We start from the raw sequence: 15302 nt of genomic DNA, 5'->3' as shown, positions 1-15302 counted from the left end.
ACAAAGCCTTTCCTTGCTGAAAAACTGGCCTTAGGATAGTTTCTACGTGGCTTCACCGCCATAATATTAAAAGTGGTAAGTTTGGCCGAATCTATGTGTCTCATTACGAGTCTGCGGGTCCGGAAACAAGGGTGCCGGTAGCAACGTGTCGGCACATTTTCTGGACCTGCACATTACAACCCTGCCTGCCGGAGCAGAAGTGCCGGGCAGGTCAGACCCGGTAGGCACAGTTGTCGTGGAACGACTGGCACCGTAACTAACAGTGCCGGTGCTTCCGAGTTCCCATTCCCGTGTACCAGAGAAACACAGTACCCAGCTCAGTTGCTTCCATTTATATGCTTATGGAGAAGCACTGCCCTCTGCTCTCATCCTGTATGTAGGGGAACCGTGTTGATTTCTACAGCCCCCCACACCTCTACGTCCATGAGGTTTCTCCACCTTATCTGGAGTGCATAGGTAAATATGCTGCCATTTCAAATCGTGGTATTTGTTACATAGAAGCAGTGTTTCAAGGCATGGATGCGAACAGCTGCTTTGACCTTTGAATACAAATATCCATTTGTATCATTTACAGTATGACCCGTCTATGGATTGGGGCAACCATGATCCTTTTTACAGGTCAAAGAGGGAACGGGCAAGCAAAAACAAGCACTGGCAAAACCAACAGTTTTGGCTTTACTGTAGGCATCGGATAGGCCTTTGCCATGCACTGCCATAATGCATCTACCTGGTCATAATAGAGCAACAACTGGAAAAAAGTGCAAGTACCCGAGCATATAATGTCAGTGCCTGGAAAATGCCTGTCTAATGCACAAGTCAAAACTTTTGTCTTTGATAGTCCCAGGTTTCAACAGAGCTTCTGTGAAATTAGCAAATGCAAGGACACACATATTGTTTATAAATCAAGTGACTGGACGCATACTTGGTTAAGAAATGTTTATTACCTCAGAAACTCATTTGTAACTGTAATGAAACCATTATCTAACAGAAGACTGCTCAGAAATAACACTGGAAAGTGCTAAATAACAAAAGGCTTAATGTTACTGTCTAGCTGAGTTAGCTCAAGGAGCTCCCAGGAAGGTGCGTTTTGGGTAGGGAGTGACAGGTAGTGGGTGGCAATGGCCATATGGATTAGCATGGCCAGGGGTAGTCAGTGCGTGGGTAAAAAGCTAAACAACATCTACCCCTCCTCACATTCCATCTCCCTCCTAGCTGTACTCCAATGCAATAGTTTCTGCTCATAAGTGCCGGGGGATCATCCAAGTGCAGCTGTACAGGCTGTAAATGCACAATTGCATCCACTAAATCTAAATGGCCACAGAGAGGTACATTCAGACCACACATCACTGCATGGTAAGTCCAGAATTCGCAGTTGAGGGAATACAGAGGGAGAAGTACTTGGAGACATGTGCGAAGTGATTTGCACGTGGAAATTGATTTTGGATATTAAAGTTGTGCTGGGTGAAGCAGATTAGATGCAAGTTAAACAAATTGATTGTGAGACAGGTTAAAACACAGCTGATCATGAAGCATATTAAATTGTGAAGCATATTAAATGACAACTAGAATGAGTCTTGCAAAAGATTAGACTTCTGGAGCACAGGAACACACTTGTGGGAGATAAAAATAGTGATGTTTGTCCTGGTGAAGGCTGTGAAACTGAGAGTGGTTTCCATTAGCTCACGAGGCCGAAACACATCTGTGTTGACATGTTTTAAACAAATCAGTGTCATGCATATGCACTGAACAATAATTCGAATGTTTTTTTTTTGTAATTTGCAGTTTATTCAAACTTTTATTACAAAACACGCAACACGAAACACAGAGCTCAGAAAAAAGGAAAGGAAAGGAAAAAAAAAACAGATAATTATGATGCAGCAGCGGTAACACAATGTTTTCCTATTCTGATGATGGTTTCATTACTTCATTTGGTATAATCTTTTCCAAGAAATTAATCACCGCACATGTTAACTGAATATTGATGCTAGACAACATCCTATACCACCAATCATCAACATTATCATTTACAGGAGCATACTTTCCTAAAAACAGTGAACGAGCTTCTACCAACTCCTCACATTCCATTATTAAATGTTTTAAGGATTCTACTGACACTTGACAAAATCTACAAGTATTGTCACTTGTTTTTTCATCGTGTCTAACCCACAGCACATCTTTTGTATGATATATATTTAGCCGTAGACGCAGGAATTTGTTTCGGTGGATTCTGGAGGGAAATTGCTTTAGATATTTAGGCAAATGATCTAAGCTGTTCCCTGCTAGTCCTAAATCCAATGTGGTCTTCAAGCCAGCTCGGTTTTCTGAGTTCTGTAACCAGCTCCATTGCCGTAGTTTTAGTTTGGCTATTTGTGGAGTGGCCATCACTGTTTCCCACTTGATGTCGGCAGCATCAACATTCGAATTGTGGGCCACATTGTTAGCCAAAGTTTGAATGCAGTACCCTCTGGGAACACTACAAACAACTATGACTACAGGTATAGGCAACCCAACCTTTGGTATAAGCTTGTACTACACAGTTTTGGTAGCATGTTGAGCAACCAGGCTTATCTCAAGAGGCGAAATGTGCACTGTAGTGGAGTTACACAAAGATTCACAGTTACAGGTATTCAAATAAACTCTTATTATCAAGGTTTCTTGCATAAACAATTATTAACTTATTTATCAGTCAGTTATAAAGCCTTCTTCAGAAGGGAGCAATAGAATAATAACACACAAATATACTTCAATACTGTACACTCTGAGTTTCTGGATCAGACAAGGTGCATTTGGGATGGCCCACAGACACAACCTACACCCAAAGGTGACTTCAGCAACAAGGATGCTGGGGACATTAATATCTTACTGTTGGCACACAGAATAGTCTTTAAAAAGTAAGTAAAAGGCAACATTTATTAGAACACAAGAAATACAAATAGTCATAAACATGGCAAATACTTTCAGAGAGCTCTGAGAAGATTCATTCAATGCAATAGGCTAAGCCAAAGCCAATAGGCCAAAGTCTTTGTATAGGATGCCGCACTTCAGGTAATTAAATGGAAAAGTATTTGCACAAGTTCGTAGGAGTCTTTGAGAACAAGAAGAATCAAGTGTAGGGCCACAAGCTGATTCGACATGAGTTGCAGAAGTTACAAGCACTTCCACAGTAAGAGGTAAGTTCTCAGGCTAGTTTTTACAGTACCTTAGTAAAGAAGAAAACATGCATCTTAAGACTTCTGTTCCTGTGCAGCTCTTCAGATCTCACTGTTCCTGGCCCTCAGTCGTGGGGAAAAGAGAGATGACATCGGAGAACTCCTGCACTGCACTGGCACAGTCAAAGCTGGCAACTGGCAAACTTTACTTCCAGTGGCTGTTTTGCGTTTCAGCTCCCTGCGGTACAGCAAATAGCAACAAGTGTGTTTCTTGGCTGTCAAGGTGGACTTTCCTCACATCTGACATCCCGCACTCGACTTAGGGGGATCAGGCTTGGTCAGCCCTGCTTCGTGGGAGTCTGGAAGATCTTTCAAAAGCTTTAGGCCATCTTACAAGCAAAGCACACAATCTGGTGTCCCTCTCCCTGGCTCTACGGTTTCCTGCAGCAACTCTGAGGAAATTCAACTAGTTCTGAGATGGGTGTCCAAGTGGCTTACTTGGGAGTTGATTGGTCGTACCAACTCAAAGGGAGAAGTCGTCCTTTGCAGGGCTTCTCTGTCGATGCAAACTTGGCGATTTGGACCTGCAGCAGGGATTCACCGGGCAAACCAATGGTCCAGGAGTTGCAGCAGCCATCCCCTTCAAGCTCTTCTTCGGTTCCTTCGTCCAGTGGTCGACTCTGCCTTCGAAGCCAAGAGACTCACCTTTTGTTCAGTTCTCTCCCATTCATTCCAGCCTAGTTGCCACTCACCCAGGAGGGTGGCTGTCCTTGCCGGACAGTCAGCCAGCCAATCACCATTGAGTGCATTTGGGTCTCCTAGGAGACTAAGTAGTGGGAGTTTTTGGCACCTCCCTCACTTCCTGCCTACCCCAGACACTCTGGAGCCAGAGGCGGGTTTCACTCCTGAAGCCTGCCAAAGTCGAATGAACAAAGAGACCAAACATGGTTTGGCGCGCAGATAAAAACTCGAGAGTGACCTTTCCAAAAAGAAATGGCGAAAAAAGAAGACCGGGAACCATTTTAACAAAGGAGGCTCAGGCGCCATCTTGAAAAACATGGCTCCCGCGATTTAATGTTACCGGAGCTGCGAACAGTTTGTGGTCGGGGTAAATCATGGTAGTTCATTGTAAAACCACTGCCACCAGTCATTCTGAGGGGAAAGGGTAACATTTGACTGTTACATGAGTAACTAGACATACAGGATACTAAGTAACCCCTCCAGCACTCTATTGTAAGATAGGGTGTGCTGGGTCTAGAAATGTACATGACTAAGTGAAGTCAGTTTCACTCCACTGTTCTGGGAAACAGCAGTTGATCCCAGAGAAGGTATTTAAATCTTGGGAAGTCTGAAAAACTTCCCTGTGGCACTGCACTGAAGGTGCTTTGTGACACAATTGTAAAAGATGACGCCTATGGTGTGGGTTAGACTCCATAACCAAAAAGAAACACATGGTATAAACTCACATCAAAATACTTGAGAGAGTGGGAAAAAGGCTCACACTCTCTCCAGGAAAAACAATCAAGTCCTCAAAATCCAGCAAAGTTGTTGGGGGTCTCCAAGGTAGAGGGAATTAGCACATTTTTGAGAATTCTCCCTATCACACATACAATCTAATCAGTCCCTTGCTAAATAGAAAGGGTCAAACGCTGGGCTGAATAGCTGTGAAAAATATGCATAATAAGAAATACATGTAATGTTTAGTACTTTACTCTTGTATCTATGAAAATGTTGTAATATTGTATTGTACATTTTCTTACATGATTTCTTAAAATAATAATTTTGTATATAAATGAAGAAATAAAATGAGTAATTTCTTATTGCGAGAAGTCGATTGGTTAAACAAGGGTATAAGGTACACATACAGGTTCTATCCGAAACATTGCCCCAATCATTTGGTTGCTTTGTATGTGTTGGTGCCTGGGAGATCAGGAAAGAAGCCAGGTGTCCCATATTGTAGTTTAGAAGGAGGTACAGACAGCGGTCCACATACAAAAAGAATGTCTTAAACAGGCCGAAGTTCAGATTCATCAATCACATATCACCACACTCAGAGATCGTCGTGCAAACAGATCCATGCCGTCACCAACCAGCTATAGCAAACGCGTACATGAATGCTAACAATGCACTTGCCACACATATGTATACACGCACACACCTCTGGGGCACAAGCATCCCCACCAGGTCTGGGTGTTCAGAGAAAATAGTTTTAGTTACATTCATTTAGATGTATTTGTTCTGCTCACACCATGGCCCATCCCTCTGTAAGTGTACCACTCCTCTACTAAGCACTGCGTTGATGCATGTTTGTGTTGCGAAGCACTTTGATGGATGGATGCAAGCTAGTCTGCAACGCATGAGGTCGGTGAGAATGGTGATGTATGATTGAGGGAATGCTTCTGCGAGGGCGCTGCAACCCACGCAGTCGGAAGATGTAGCCTGTGTGGTGGGAGCCAGTGAGTTCCTCTCTTGTAACTTAAGGAGACTTGCTGTATCTACAGTAAAGGAACTCTGAAGTAACCTACCTGTAGCGTCCAGAGCTTCTGTGCGACAGTTTAGTCATTGAAGGACGAAAATAAAGTATATGCGAAAAATGTGCCGCAAAACATACATGACCACACATAAACCTAATTTATAGTGACTGCTCCTGACCAGTCAATCAAAACTAAGGATCTATATTGCCACCTATTATATAATGAGTATGTGTATGATCTGTGGTGTGTATTGCTTGGATCCTGCTATCATCAAATTTATTCCATGAGACCGACTGCTAAACATGCTTACATGTGCCCGAGGAGAGGCTCCAATCTGAGATGCAGCTGCCCACTTCTGGCATGGCTACATTTTTAAAAGAATCTGTGCGCATCTGGCATGGATACCCTCTGGAGACACATACCCGAGAGCTAGTTTCCATCACCATATTCATGGGCCTGGCAGGCAAAATAGAAATGCCAATGTATACATAATGCAAACAAAATTCTGCACTTTCTGAGTATGCGTCCCCATTAAGCCGAACGGGCAGCCACTCATGACTGGAATTGGCGAAATATTACTTTCGTATTGTATCTAAAAATATATACAGTTTCTAAATCAGGATCTTTTTGGTTCGCCCCTTATCATTTGAGATGGACCATTCCAGTTATTCGGCCTGAGCTTTTTCTGACATGCGCCCTTTTTGCTTCACCGCATGTGGATGACCCCTGCATCCAAGCCTAGGCGTAGCTCTATCGCTCTGCGCCGAAGACCCACAGGACCACGTCACCAGTTCTCCTCTGATGGAAAGGCACATACAAATGCCAAACAAGGGCTTCATGTTTTGATATGTCTTCCACAGTGCAGGTCAAGAGGGGCAAGAGCAGCACCTCCATTTTGAATAACTTTGAATGTGCTAAAAGGGGACACAGTTGGGGTGGTATTGCAGTGTTTGGAAGGCTATAGGTCTAGGGATATTTTCATTGCCCCAGTAAGGGGTTAATCAAACTGCTTATTTTATAAAGACTTAACTTAAATCCACTCAATGTAACTGGGAGCCATCCAGAGGCAACCTTCGCTCACTGCCCCAATGTAGACATAATTGGTAATTTGATAATATTTGCGAATATTTGGTAATCCCTTCGTTGGGAAATTCAGACAATACAGCACTGTTTGGCCTGTGTAGTCACCAAAACAACCATTATCGCTACTGTGTAAAAAGACGGAAAGAACTAGAACATTTCCTGTAATAATGATCACTGGGCGACATATGTTTTTGGATGCTAATACAATGAACCACTCTTTTTATCACAAAAACATGTATGTGTTATTTGTATGCACTACACTACAAAATAGAGAGCATGTTGTCATGTCATTGCAATGAAATGAAGGCGAACCCCAGCCCTGGTCTGCACAGCAAACACCTGAGCACTGAAAAATCAAATTCAATTAAAATATAAGAGGTTAATTTCGCAGCCGAAGGATATTAAACTGAAGAAAACTCTCCTTTTCATTGCAGGTTCCCTCTTCAACGAGCAGTGCTCCGCCTCAGCGGCAAAAACTCTCTCAGCGCCGATACCCGCTGCAGTCTTGAAGATGACGCCTGCCCTCATGTCTCAGCACAACTAACATTCATCATTCAGGGTCCTCCTGTTTGTTGGTGAAAATTGAGACTCAGAGTAACCCTTTTTGACTCTGCTTCCACACTAACCACCCTCTGTGGTCAAAATCATTGGAAAATTGCCAGATATGCAACTAGCAGATCATCCGATGCCAGTCTGGAAATCCAGGGTTTAGACTCAAAACCTTTTCGCTAGGCACTTGTCAACTCATTTAAGCAGAGGAGACCGGAGCGACTGTTGTGCTGGCCATATTGCACCCGATGAGCGCAGTCAATACTGCCAACCATAGGTGAATCATGGTGAGAGTTCGAGCAATCCACAGAGGATGTCAATGACCCAATGGACTGGTTGATAGCCTTCATTTACTCTTGTTGTAATCTAATCACGGGGTTCCGCTTTCCAAGCATAGGCTGCTTACCACCTATGAAGCCTTCTTCCCAAAGATCTCAAAGCGAGCGTGTGATTGACAAGTGCCTTTATAAAGACTCCTGCACGTCTACTTGCACCCAGGCGCTGGTTGTAAGGTTGCTTAACAGCATGCAGACAGTTACACAGTGGTGATTGAAGATGAGAGTGGCAAAGATTCGTTTTTTGTACATTACGAACAACTTGGATGGAGAGGCATCTGTGTAAATAATTGGGTAATTTGTTTGATGCTAATCCACCCTAGACAACAAGTCGCATTTTTCCAAAACTGACCTTTGGGATTTTAAGAAAGTTGTTATTATGTTTTATCACAGTGTCTTTGCAGGTGTATGGGAATGAAAAGCCTCTGCTTGGTATTGGGGATCTTGACCTGAAAGGCCCCTGAAGACTACATTCAAGCCTAAATAGAATGCTCCCATTGATCAGACGCCAGTGTGAATATCGCCTGGCCTCCTCGATAAGAACCACATCTCTTCATACCTGTAACATAGCAGAGAGGCCTGTTCATGGCCGGAAGTTTTGATAACAGACATTTTGGGACTTGCCCATTGTCAAGGTGTGAGGAAATCAGAGCTGCTATCACTACAGCAAACCAGTCGCCCAGAATGAATGACAGACCTCCATGCAACTCTCTCCGGGCCAGGAATCTGTTCAGCCGGCTTATTTGTGGGGTCTTGGAGAGTGAGAAATCAAAGACGAAACCCAGTGCCCTTTTAATTTTGATTTTGATCACAAATCCCTTTGTGATCTCTTCCCACAACATATTCTCGTTTTGTATACTTGTTCAAAGGACAGCACATTTCTTTTTCAAACCATAGCAGGTATTGCATGCGTACTGATACCCTAACCCAAAATTTCAATGTGATTAACAACTTAATAAACACTAATTAACGTGTCTTCAAGCATAAACACACATATCATTAGGGAGCCAGCTCTTGCAATACAATGGGCCTCATTACACGGAAGGCGGTAACCATGGCGCTATTAGCGCCATGGTTGCCGCCGGTATTTTACCGAGTCCTCCATGGTGAATGGCGGAATTACCGCCCCATTCCAAGGTGTGCGGGGGCGGTAATTCCCCATTCACCTTGGCACCTCCCCATTCCCATTTTTGCCCCCATAGAGCTCAATGGGAATGGGGAAGGCGGTAATTATTACCTCTAAGGTCCCTTTGCTGATCCGGTCCTTAACGGCTGGTAAAACCAGCCGTTTAGGTAGGGACCCGTGAAGGGACCTCGTAGTAAGGCGGTAATCCATTACCGCCATCCGTGTAATGAGGCCCAATGTCTAACCCACCCAGACCGCCCAATGTGCATTATAGGCCCATTTCTTTTGGTAACAAGTTGCAGTTCAGGACCAAAACAAAGATATTTGAGGTATCACTCCCTCTGCCTCATATTCAATCCACCCTCACTTCACCTGATTGTACCCCAACTCTTTCTGAACCGCAAAGGCAGCAGTAACCTTAACATGCAGGGTTTGAAATTGAGGGGAACTGGGAGCTATGTAGCTCCTGCTTGTAGCCTAGAAGACCCTGGTTGGCTTGACAACAACAGCTACTAGGAGCTGCTTTTCCCCAGGCCAACTGATGCCGAACAAACACACCTATGTGAATTTACCTTTGTGCGTTTGGGACAATCTACAAATAAACATTAGGCTCCATACATACAACATATAAAGCGTAAGGGGTCGTACACATTAGACAAAATACTATGTTTGCATCTTATGTGGAAGTTAGATTTGCAGAACACTATGTAGTAGCTCCAGGCACCCCAGTGGTAGATCCTGGTCACTGACTAATGCTGGATAACCAGGAGTTGCTTTTAGCTCCTGCTTATCCAATCTCAGTTTCCATCCCTAGACTAGTGTACATCTATTTCAGAGACTGGTTTCCTTTGGCCAGCTTCCCATTAGCAGTTGAATTTCTGTGTCTCCCAGAATTGAGTGTTGGATCTTTTTGATTTTTCTATCTCTGACTGACTTTACCAAGGAGGTCTATTATCAGTGCAGTGTGGCTTGACTACATTCTAGCCAGGAGCCAGTAGATCACAGAACAGGAAATCACAGAGACTCGTATCTATCCAGTGGGGGAGTAGGTGGGAGATCACAGAGCAGCACTCTGGAATCTCAGGGTCTCATTCTTGGACAGCACCACGCTGTGTAGGGATGGCCTAAGTCAGACCTCAGCTGGGAAAGCACAGACCAGCAACCATGGAATCCTGGGACTTATTCTTCTACAGTGCCCTACGCTGTGACAGAACAGTTTGACCATGCTGGCTGTAATACAGACCTCAGCGGGGAAAGCACAGACCAGCAACCATGGACTCCTGGGACTAATTCTTCTACAGTGACCTACGCTGTGACCGAACTGTTTGACCATGCTGGCTGTATTGCAGACCTTAAGAGCTCAGCGTCGCAAGCACAGACTCCTAGGGTTGGACTGTTACACAGTGACTGAGCATTGCATCCGTGCTATAATGTGGAGCTGCACTGGGAGATCACAGAGGAGCACTCAAGCGATAACATGATGCCGTTCTTACACAGTGACTGGGCAGTGGGGCCATACTACAGAGCAGAGCTCTGAGCTCAGATAGCAGAACACAGGGCGATTCTGGGTCTTTTTGACACAGAGGCTGCACAGTGTTGTTATTCTGCAGTGCAACCCTGAACAGGTAGATCACAGAGCAGCACCCAGGCAATAACAGGATATCATTCGTACTTGATACATGAGCAACGTGACGATGCTATAATGTATACTGAAGTTCTGGGAGGACAGAGCAGTACAAGTGGAGTCTCCTGGTCGACCCGCGCACAGTGACTGTGCAGTGTGGCCATCCTCCTATGCAATGTAATGCGAAAGTGAAAGCTGGGCCTGTGCTGGACCGCCCACTGCACCCTGTAGCCTCATAGGAGTCACATTATACACACACACATACACACACACACACACGAAACACCAGATTTACACTGCTCCTACCTTATGTTGGGTTCAGAATATGCCGCCATTGACCTTCTATGGACTTGGCGGATTAAAAACCCTGATGTTAGGTTGACATGTGCGCACTTCTTCCCAGGAGAGCACATCTCTTAGGGTACACGAAGGCATAGTGGGTGCTCTTCACATGGCCTTGCAAACACTCGACTGCATGAGTACAGTATCTAGCTGTGAGTTCACGCCTGGTGTCAATCTGCTGGACCTCCAAAACGTTATTGCCCGTGGGGTTTCGTGCATAGTATTGCCCGTGCCTCCCCCTGTCCGAACCAGCTAACTAGAACCCCCTGAATCGCTGTGAGGCTGGTGCTACTAGGTGACCCTAAATGGTCAAACTCCCCGCACCTCCCCGCCTCATCCTGGTTACAACAAAGAACAGCCACCGCACAATAGAAACCTGTGCGAAGGGAGGTGGGCAAAAAACATGTTCGTTGTGTTTGCCCTGCCAACAGACGTGCATGCAAAAATAGAAAAGTGTTGCTCCTTGAAGGAGCGATACTTTTCTACAGCACATCAGTTTCTCTCACAATCCCTCTCTTTACGGCTTGGCCACGGTTTTAGTAACCTCACCAACCGCTGAGGGGCCAGTGCCATCTCATTCTGCTCTGCTAGTACCACATTTACCCCTAAAAAAGGGTGCTGAAGAACGGCAACATGAGGTGTCGTTGGTGTAGAAAAGAGGTTTAGTGTGGGCTTTCTTTTTAGAGCGCCATATAGATATATTGCACTAGTATTCCGGAAGATGGCACAGCGAGGCAGACAGTGTAAATACGACTGCCTGCATTCGGTTTTCTTCTCAATGTGTCTGGACCTCCTTTCTTCTCTACTGAGAGTGCTGCCCAGGATCTGCCAGCTCGGGAACACGTTCTGCACTGTAGCAATATGTCTTTCGTGTTTTCATTTGGAGCAGAGGTAGTCTGCAGATGGTAAGCCTGCCTGCAGCGCTTCGTCTGCGCTCACTTTACACCAATGTCTTAAGCACCTGCCACGTGACGACACCTCTCCGCCATTCCTCTCCTCAAGTCAGAATGTACTTGGAAGGATTTGGCAGGAGAGGGGGCCAGGGAGAGTTGTCTGAGAGACAGAGCAGCGCGTAGAGTGCCTCTGTGCAGGTGGCTGCATTACAACGCCATGCGTACTTGCAGCAACGGCTCTGAGTGCTGCGGCAGTGTTGCGGCGCCTCTGAAGCAAGTATGTGTTAAATAAGAAAATGTATGTCGAGAACAACTATACTTTTCTTATTAGCTGCGTATTTAATAGGAACGCGGCTGATGGTCGTGCTGCTGACCGCCACGATTGGCTACTAAGCTGGTAGGACATACTCTGGGCCCACATTACGGCTCAGCAAAAACCCTGGTAACCGCATCATTCAGAGCAAGTTTTTTGCAGCAGTGTTTTTTCTTTCTTGTGGCTTCTTTTGCATCCCCTACAGTGCATGAGTACAGCACCTTACGGGGGTAAGGCGTGGGGGATGTTTACTTCATTTACAAAGCACAGAAACTGAATAATAAAGGCTGTTCGCCAAAAAAGGGTGAGTGCGTGGAATGCTAGTCTCGCAAGAGCGGCACTGGCCGCACTTTCGCGAGACTTCAGGCAGCACGAGCGGGGGCCCGGAAGGAGAGCAGAGGGAGCTGGCAGAGAGATGAGTGAGGGCATGCGCGGAACTCCCCTGCTCAGGGTAAACTCAATACGTCCTGGCTGAGCCACACACTGCCTCAAGAGAATTTATCATACCAGCCAGTGAAGATAACCGCCTTTACTTGTATATAGGTCATAAGTCATATGTAGTTAAAAGGTCCATGGGGTGGGGGGGGCATACTACGCTATTCAGTGTAGTCTCACATTGCCACACTGTGGGACACTGTGCAAAAATAGAACCACACATATTTTGGGTGGTTCGAGTTCCACAAACGTTCAGAACTTCCCCAGAGGTTTGTCCAGGGGAGTTCATGTTCACCCAGAGTTAGGAAATGAGGGACCTATAACTTGCCCCACTGGGACCTGGGAGTCCCCTGCTTGAATCGGAGGCATGTCTTACTCTTTTTCTAATTCCAGCGCTATTACCTTGGAAGGAGAAGAATGCCGTACCCGTTCTTGGAGGTGTGGGGAATGCTGCGTACTGCTGCGGTTGGGTGAGGGAGAAGATGGAGTGATGTCTAGAGGTGAGGGGAGTCTGGCTCACAGCCCAAAATAGACTCTAGGGCCAGTTCCTCATGAAATTCTGCGGGCCACTTTTGGTGGAGTTCGAGCACCCCAAACAAAGTAAATAATTGCACAGTTGCATTTGTCAAGCTACACCAGAGGATTCATCAAAGGAAATCTTTGCATAGTGAGCATGTGCATAGAATATGTCCCAGAGAGTCTTATTATATATAATATAAAACAGTGGCTGGGCAGTGTTGATACGCTTTAATGGCCAGACCTGGACATCCTGAGCCAGCACACAGGAAACTCAGGGACTAACACAGGACCTGATTCTCACACATCTGCCTGAGCAGGGCCACCGTGCAAGGCTGTGTGCCGTATATAGCTGTGATGAATCAACTTCCAGGGCACCAGTGGTCCAGGGATGAATATCGATTTCTAAACCATCATTCAGCCCCACACCTCTAGTGCACCAGAAAGGATCCGAACAGATTGGAAACACAGGTTAATTATAAACCTACTAGTCCAATTTTGGTAGGCTTATCTCCGTAAGGTCGTGAATCGTTGGTTAATTGCAACACAGCGAAAATACAATTATTACCCAATGATAAAAGGGTCTGTCCAGTCAAGGTTGTATAAACATATCTACTTTATTGGGCTTGTGTTGTCCTTTAAGGAGGGCGGCCCAAAGCTGAGGAGAGTGTTGCTGGCAGCTGCCTTGTCCTTAATTTGGTTCAGAGGTTCACTGGCACTTTCCACCTAGGAAGCTTGCTGCAGAGCATAGCAGTGCATGCTGGAGGGTCCTCTGGATTCAGTATCTCAGTCTGTACCCTGGGAGATTTTTAGGGGAGGAATCTTGCTTCCCTCTTGGAGGTCCTGGCCTTCCTTTACTGTCGGAAGATGTAAGGCAGACTGTACCTTCTGCCAGGGTCCAATGCTGAGTTCTTCTTGCTACTCCTTGTGAAGTCTTTAGATGATCTGCCCAAAAGAGGGTATTGACTCTCTTTTAAAGCCAAATGGGCCCCAGTGATTGGTGTAGGCTAAGCCTACCTTTATGAACCAATTCTGGGTTCCCACCAACAATCTTCTTTATGCATGAGGTCATAACCAGAGTGCTTTGTGATAGAAAAGGTAAAGGGTTGAACACATGTAATACTAAGTCCCACCCATCTTCCTGTCTGTTGTGGATCAAAGGGTCTCTCAAGTTAATTGACCTCTCCGTTATTCCTGATTAAAGTGGCAGGTCCCCCTTGAAATGTGGCGGGACAAGACTTATGATCTCTGCCAAACCACATACTTGTACCTTCTGAATGGGGTGCCCCTGTGGGGATGACTACTGTAAATACATAGGTCCAGACATTACAGGTAACTGCACCTGATATTTAGAGGCTGTAACTGGTTTCAGGTTGACACAGTGCATATCAAAGGTTGTTGGGGTTTTCCTGTCCTTTGTTAGTTCTGCGACCAGCAGCTAACATTTCACAGTGCCTTATCTTGAGCATACTGTTATCCAAAACATTAATAAATGCAGTGTTTTGGATAACACTATATTGAAGGAAGCTGTGTTGTCAACTTCACTTGCTGAGCGGGCAAACAAGGCGTGGCAAATAGGGTGCTCTTATCGGGACGTGCGCCGAACGTGCCGCGGGCAAACGGCTGGCGCCTAAAGGCATGGGCTGAAATGTCCTGCGTTGCGTCCTAACTCCTTGTATCACACCTCGACCTCTGACCCCGGGATCTTTCTCTCACAGAGCAGTCACCATGCTATGTGGAAGTTCACGGATCCTCACTGAGGAACCCCAGGGTCACGTGTGGCAGGGAGTGAGCAGGGCAGAGATGCAGCGTTGAAGAGCTGATCTGGGAAATCACAGAGCAGCAACCGCTGGGAAATCTCAGGCCCCAGCTCTTAAAGAGCCAATCACAAAAGCGTTCACAGCACAGTGCCTGGTACGCAATGCCGCAACCATCCAAACTAACCATTAAGTGGCACAAGGACGGTTTTTAATATTAAAAATATGAATATATATTTGTACCGATTTCAACTATTTTTCCACTGGTTGTAAAATATTTCAATAAAATGATAGATCTCTTCTTCAATCTTGTGTTAATAATCCTCAAGGGAGAGCACAGTGTTGTCTGCGTAAATTATGACTGGTTCTAAATGTTATTATAGATATGTTTTTACAGTTTGAACAAAAGATTCCCTTTGGACTGAAAATGTGATAAAAGATAGTGGCATTTTCTGTGTTCTGAGTCCCCCAAGGTACCACATTGTGCCTTGTGTAAACGCCGACTGCAGAAGTGGATGGCAGCTAGGAGATGGATTCACACCTAAAAGCATACAGATGGACTGATATTACTAACTTCACAAAGATGCCGCAGGAGCCCTGGGAGAAGCTCCTCTAAGTGTCAAATGTCAAATGAGTTTTGAGTATCTGAAACCAGGGCTCGTGCAAGTAACTTTGGCATCCTAGGCAAAAAAAGTCATTTTGTCAC

At 45.4% G+C, this 15302-nt stretch overlaps 1 protein-coding gene across 3 annotated transcripts in view; it reads left to right on the top strand.

Annotated features, from left to right (window-relative positions):
- SEC16B (SEC16 homolog B, endoplasmic reticulum export factor) overlaps positions 1–14903 on the top strand; it is a 705720-nt gene extending 690817 nt beyond the window's left edge. For all 3 annotated transcript variants that reach the window (XM_069641151.1, XM_069641150.1, XM_069641152.1), the window contains one exon: positions 7141–14903. In XM_069641151.1, the coding sequence (XP_069497252.1) occupies positions 7141–7215 (75 nt within the window). In that variant the 3' untranslated portion in view covers positions 7216–14903. The remainder of the gene's footprint in view (positions 1–7140) is intronic.
- Positions 14904–15302: the final 399 nt, after the last annotated feature.

Source organism: Ambystoma mexicanum, chromosome 1q, assembly GCF_040938575.1.
Source record: "Ambystoma mexicanum isolate Mex_15411 chromosome 1q, UKY_AmexF1_1, whole genome shotgun sequence".
Classification (NCBI taxonomy): Eukaryota; Metazoa; Chordata; class Amphibia; order Caudata; family Ambystomatidae; genus Ambystoma; species Ambystoma mexicanum.
The sequence above is the reverse complement of the archived record's forward strand: the minus strand, read 5'-3'. Positions and strand labels throughout refer to the sequence as shown.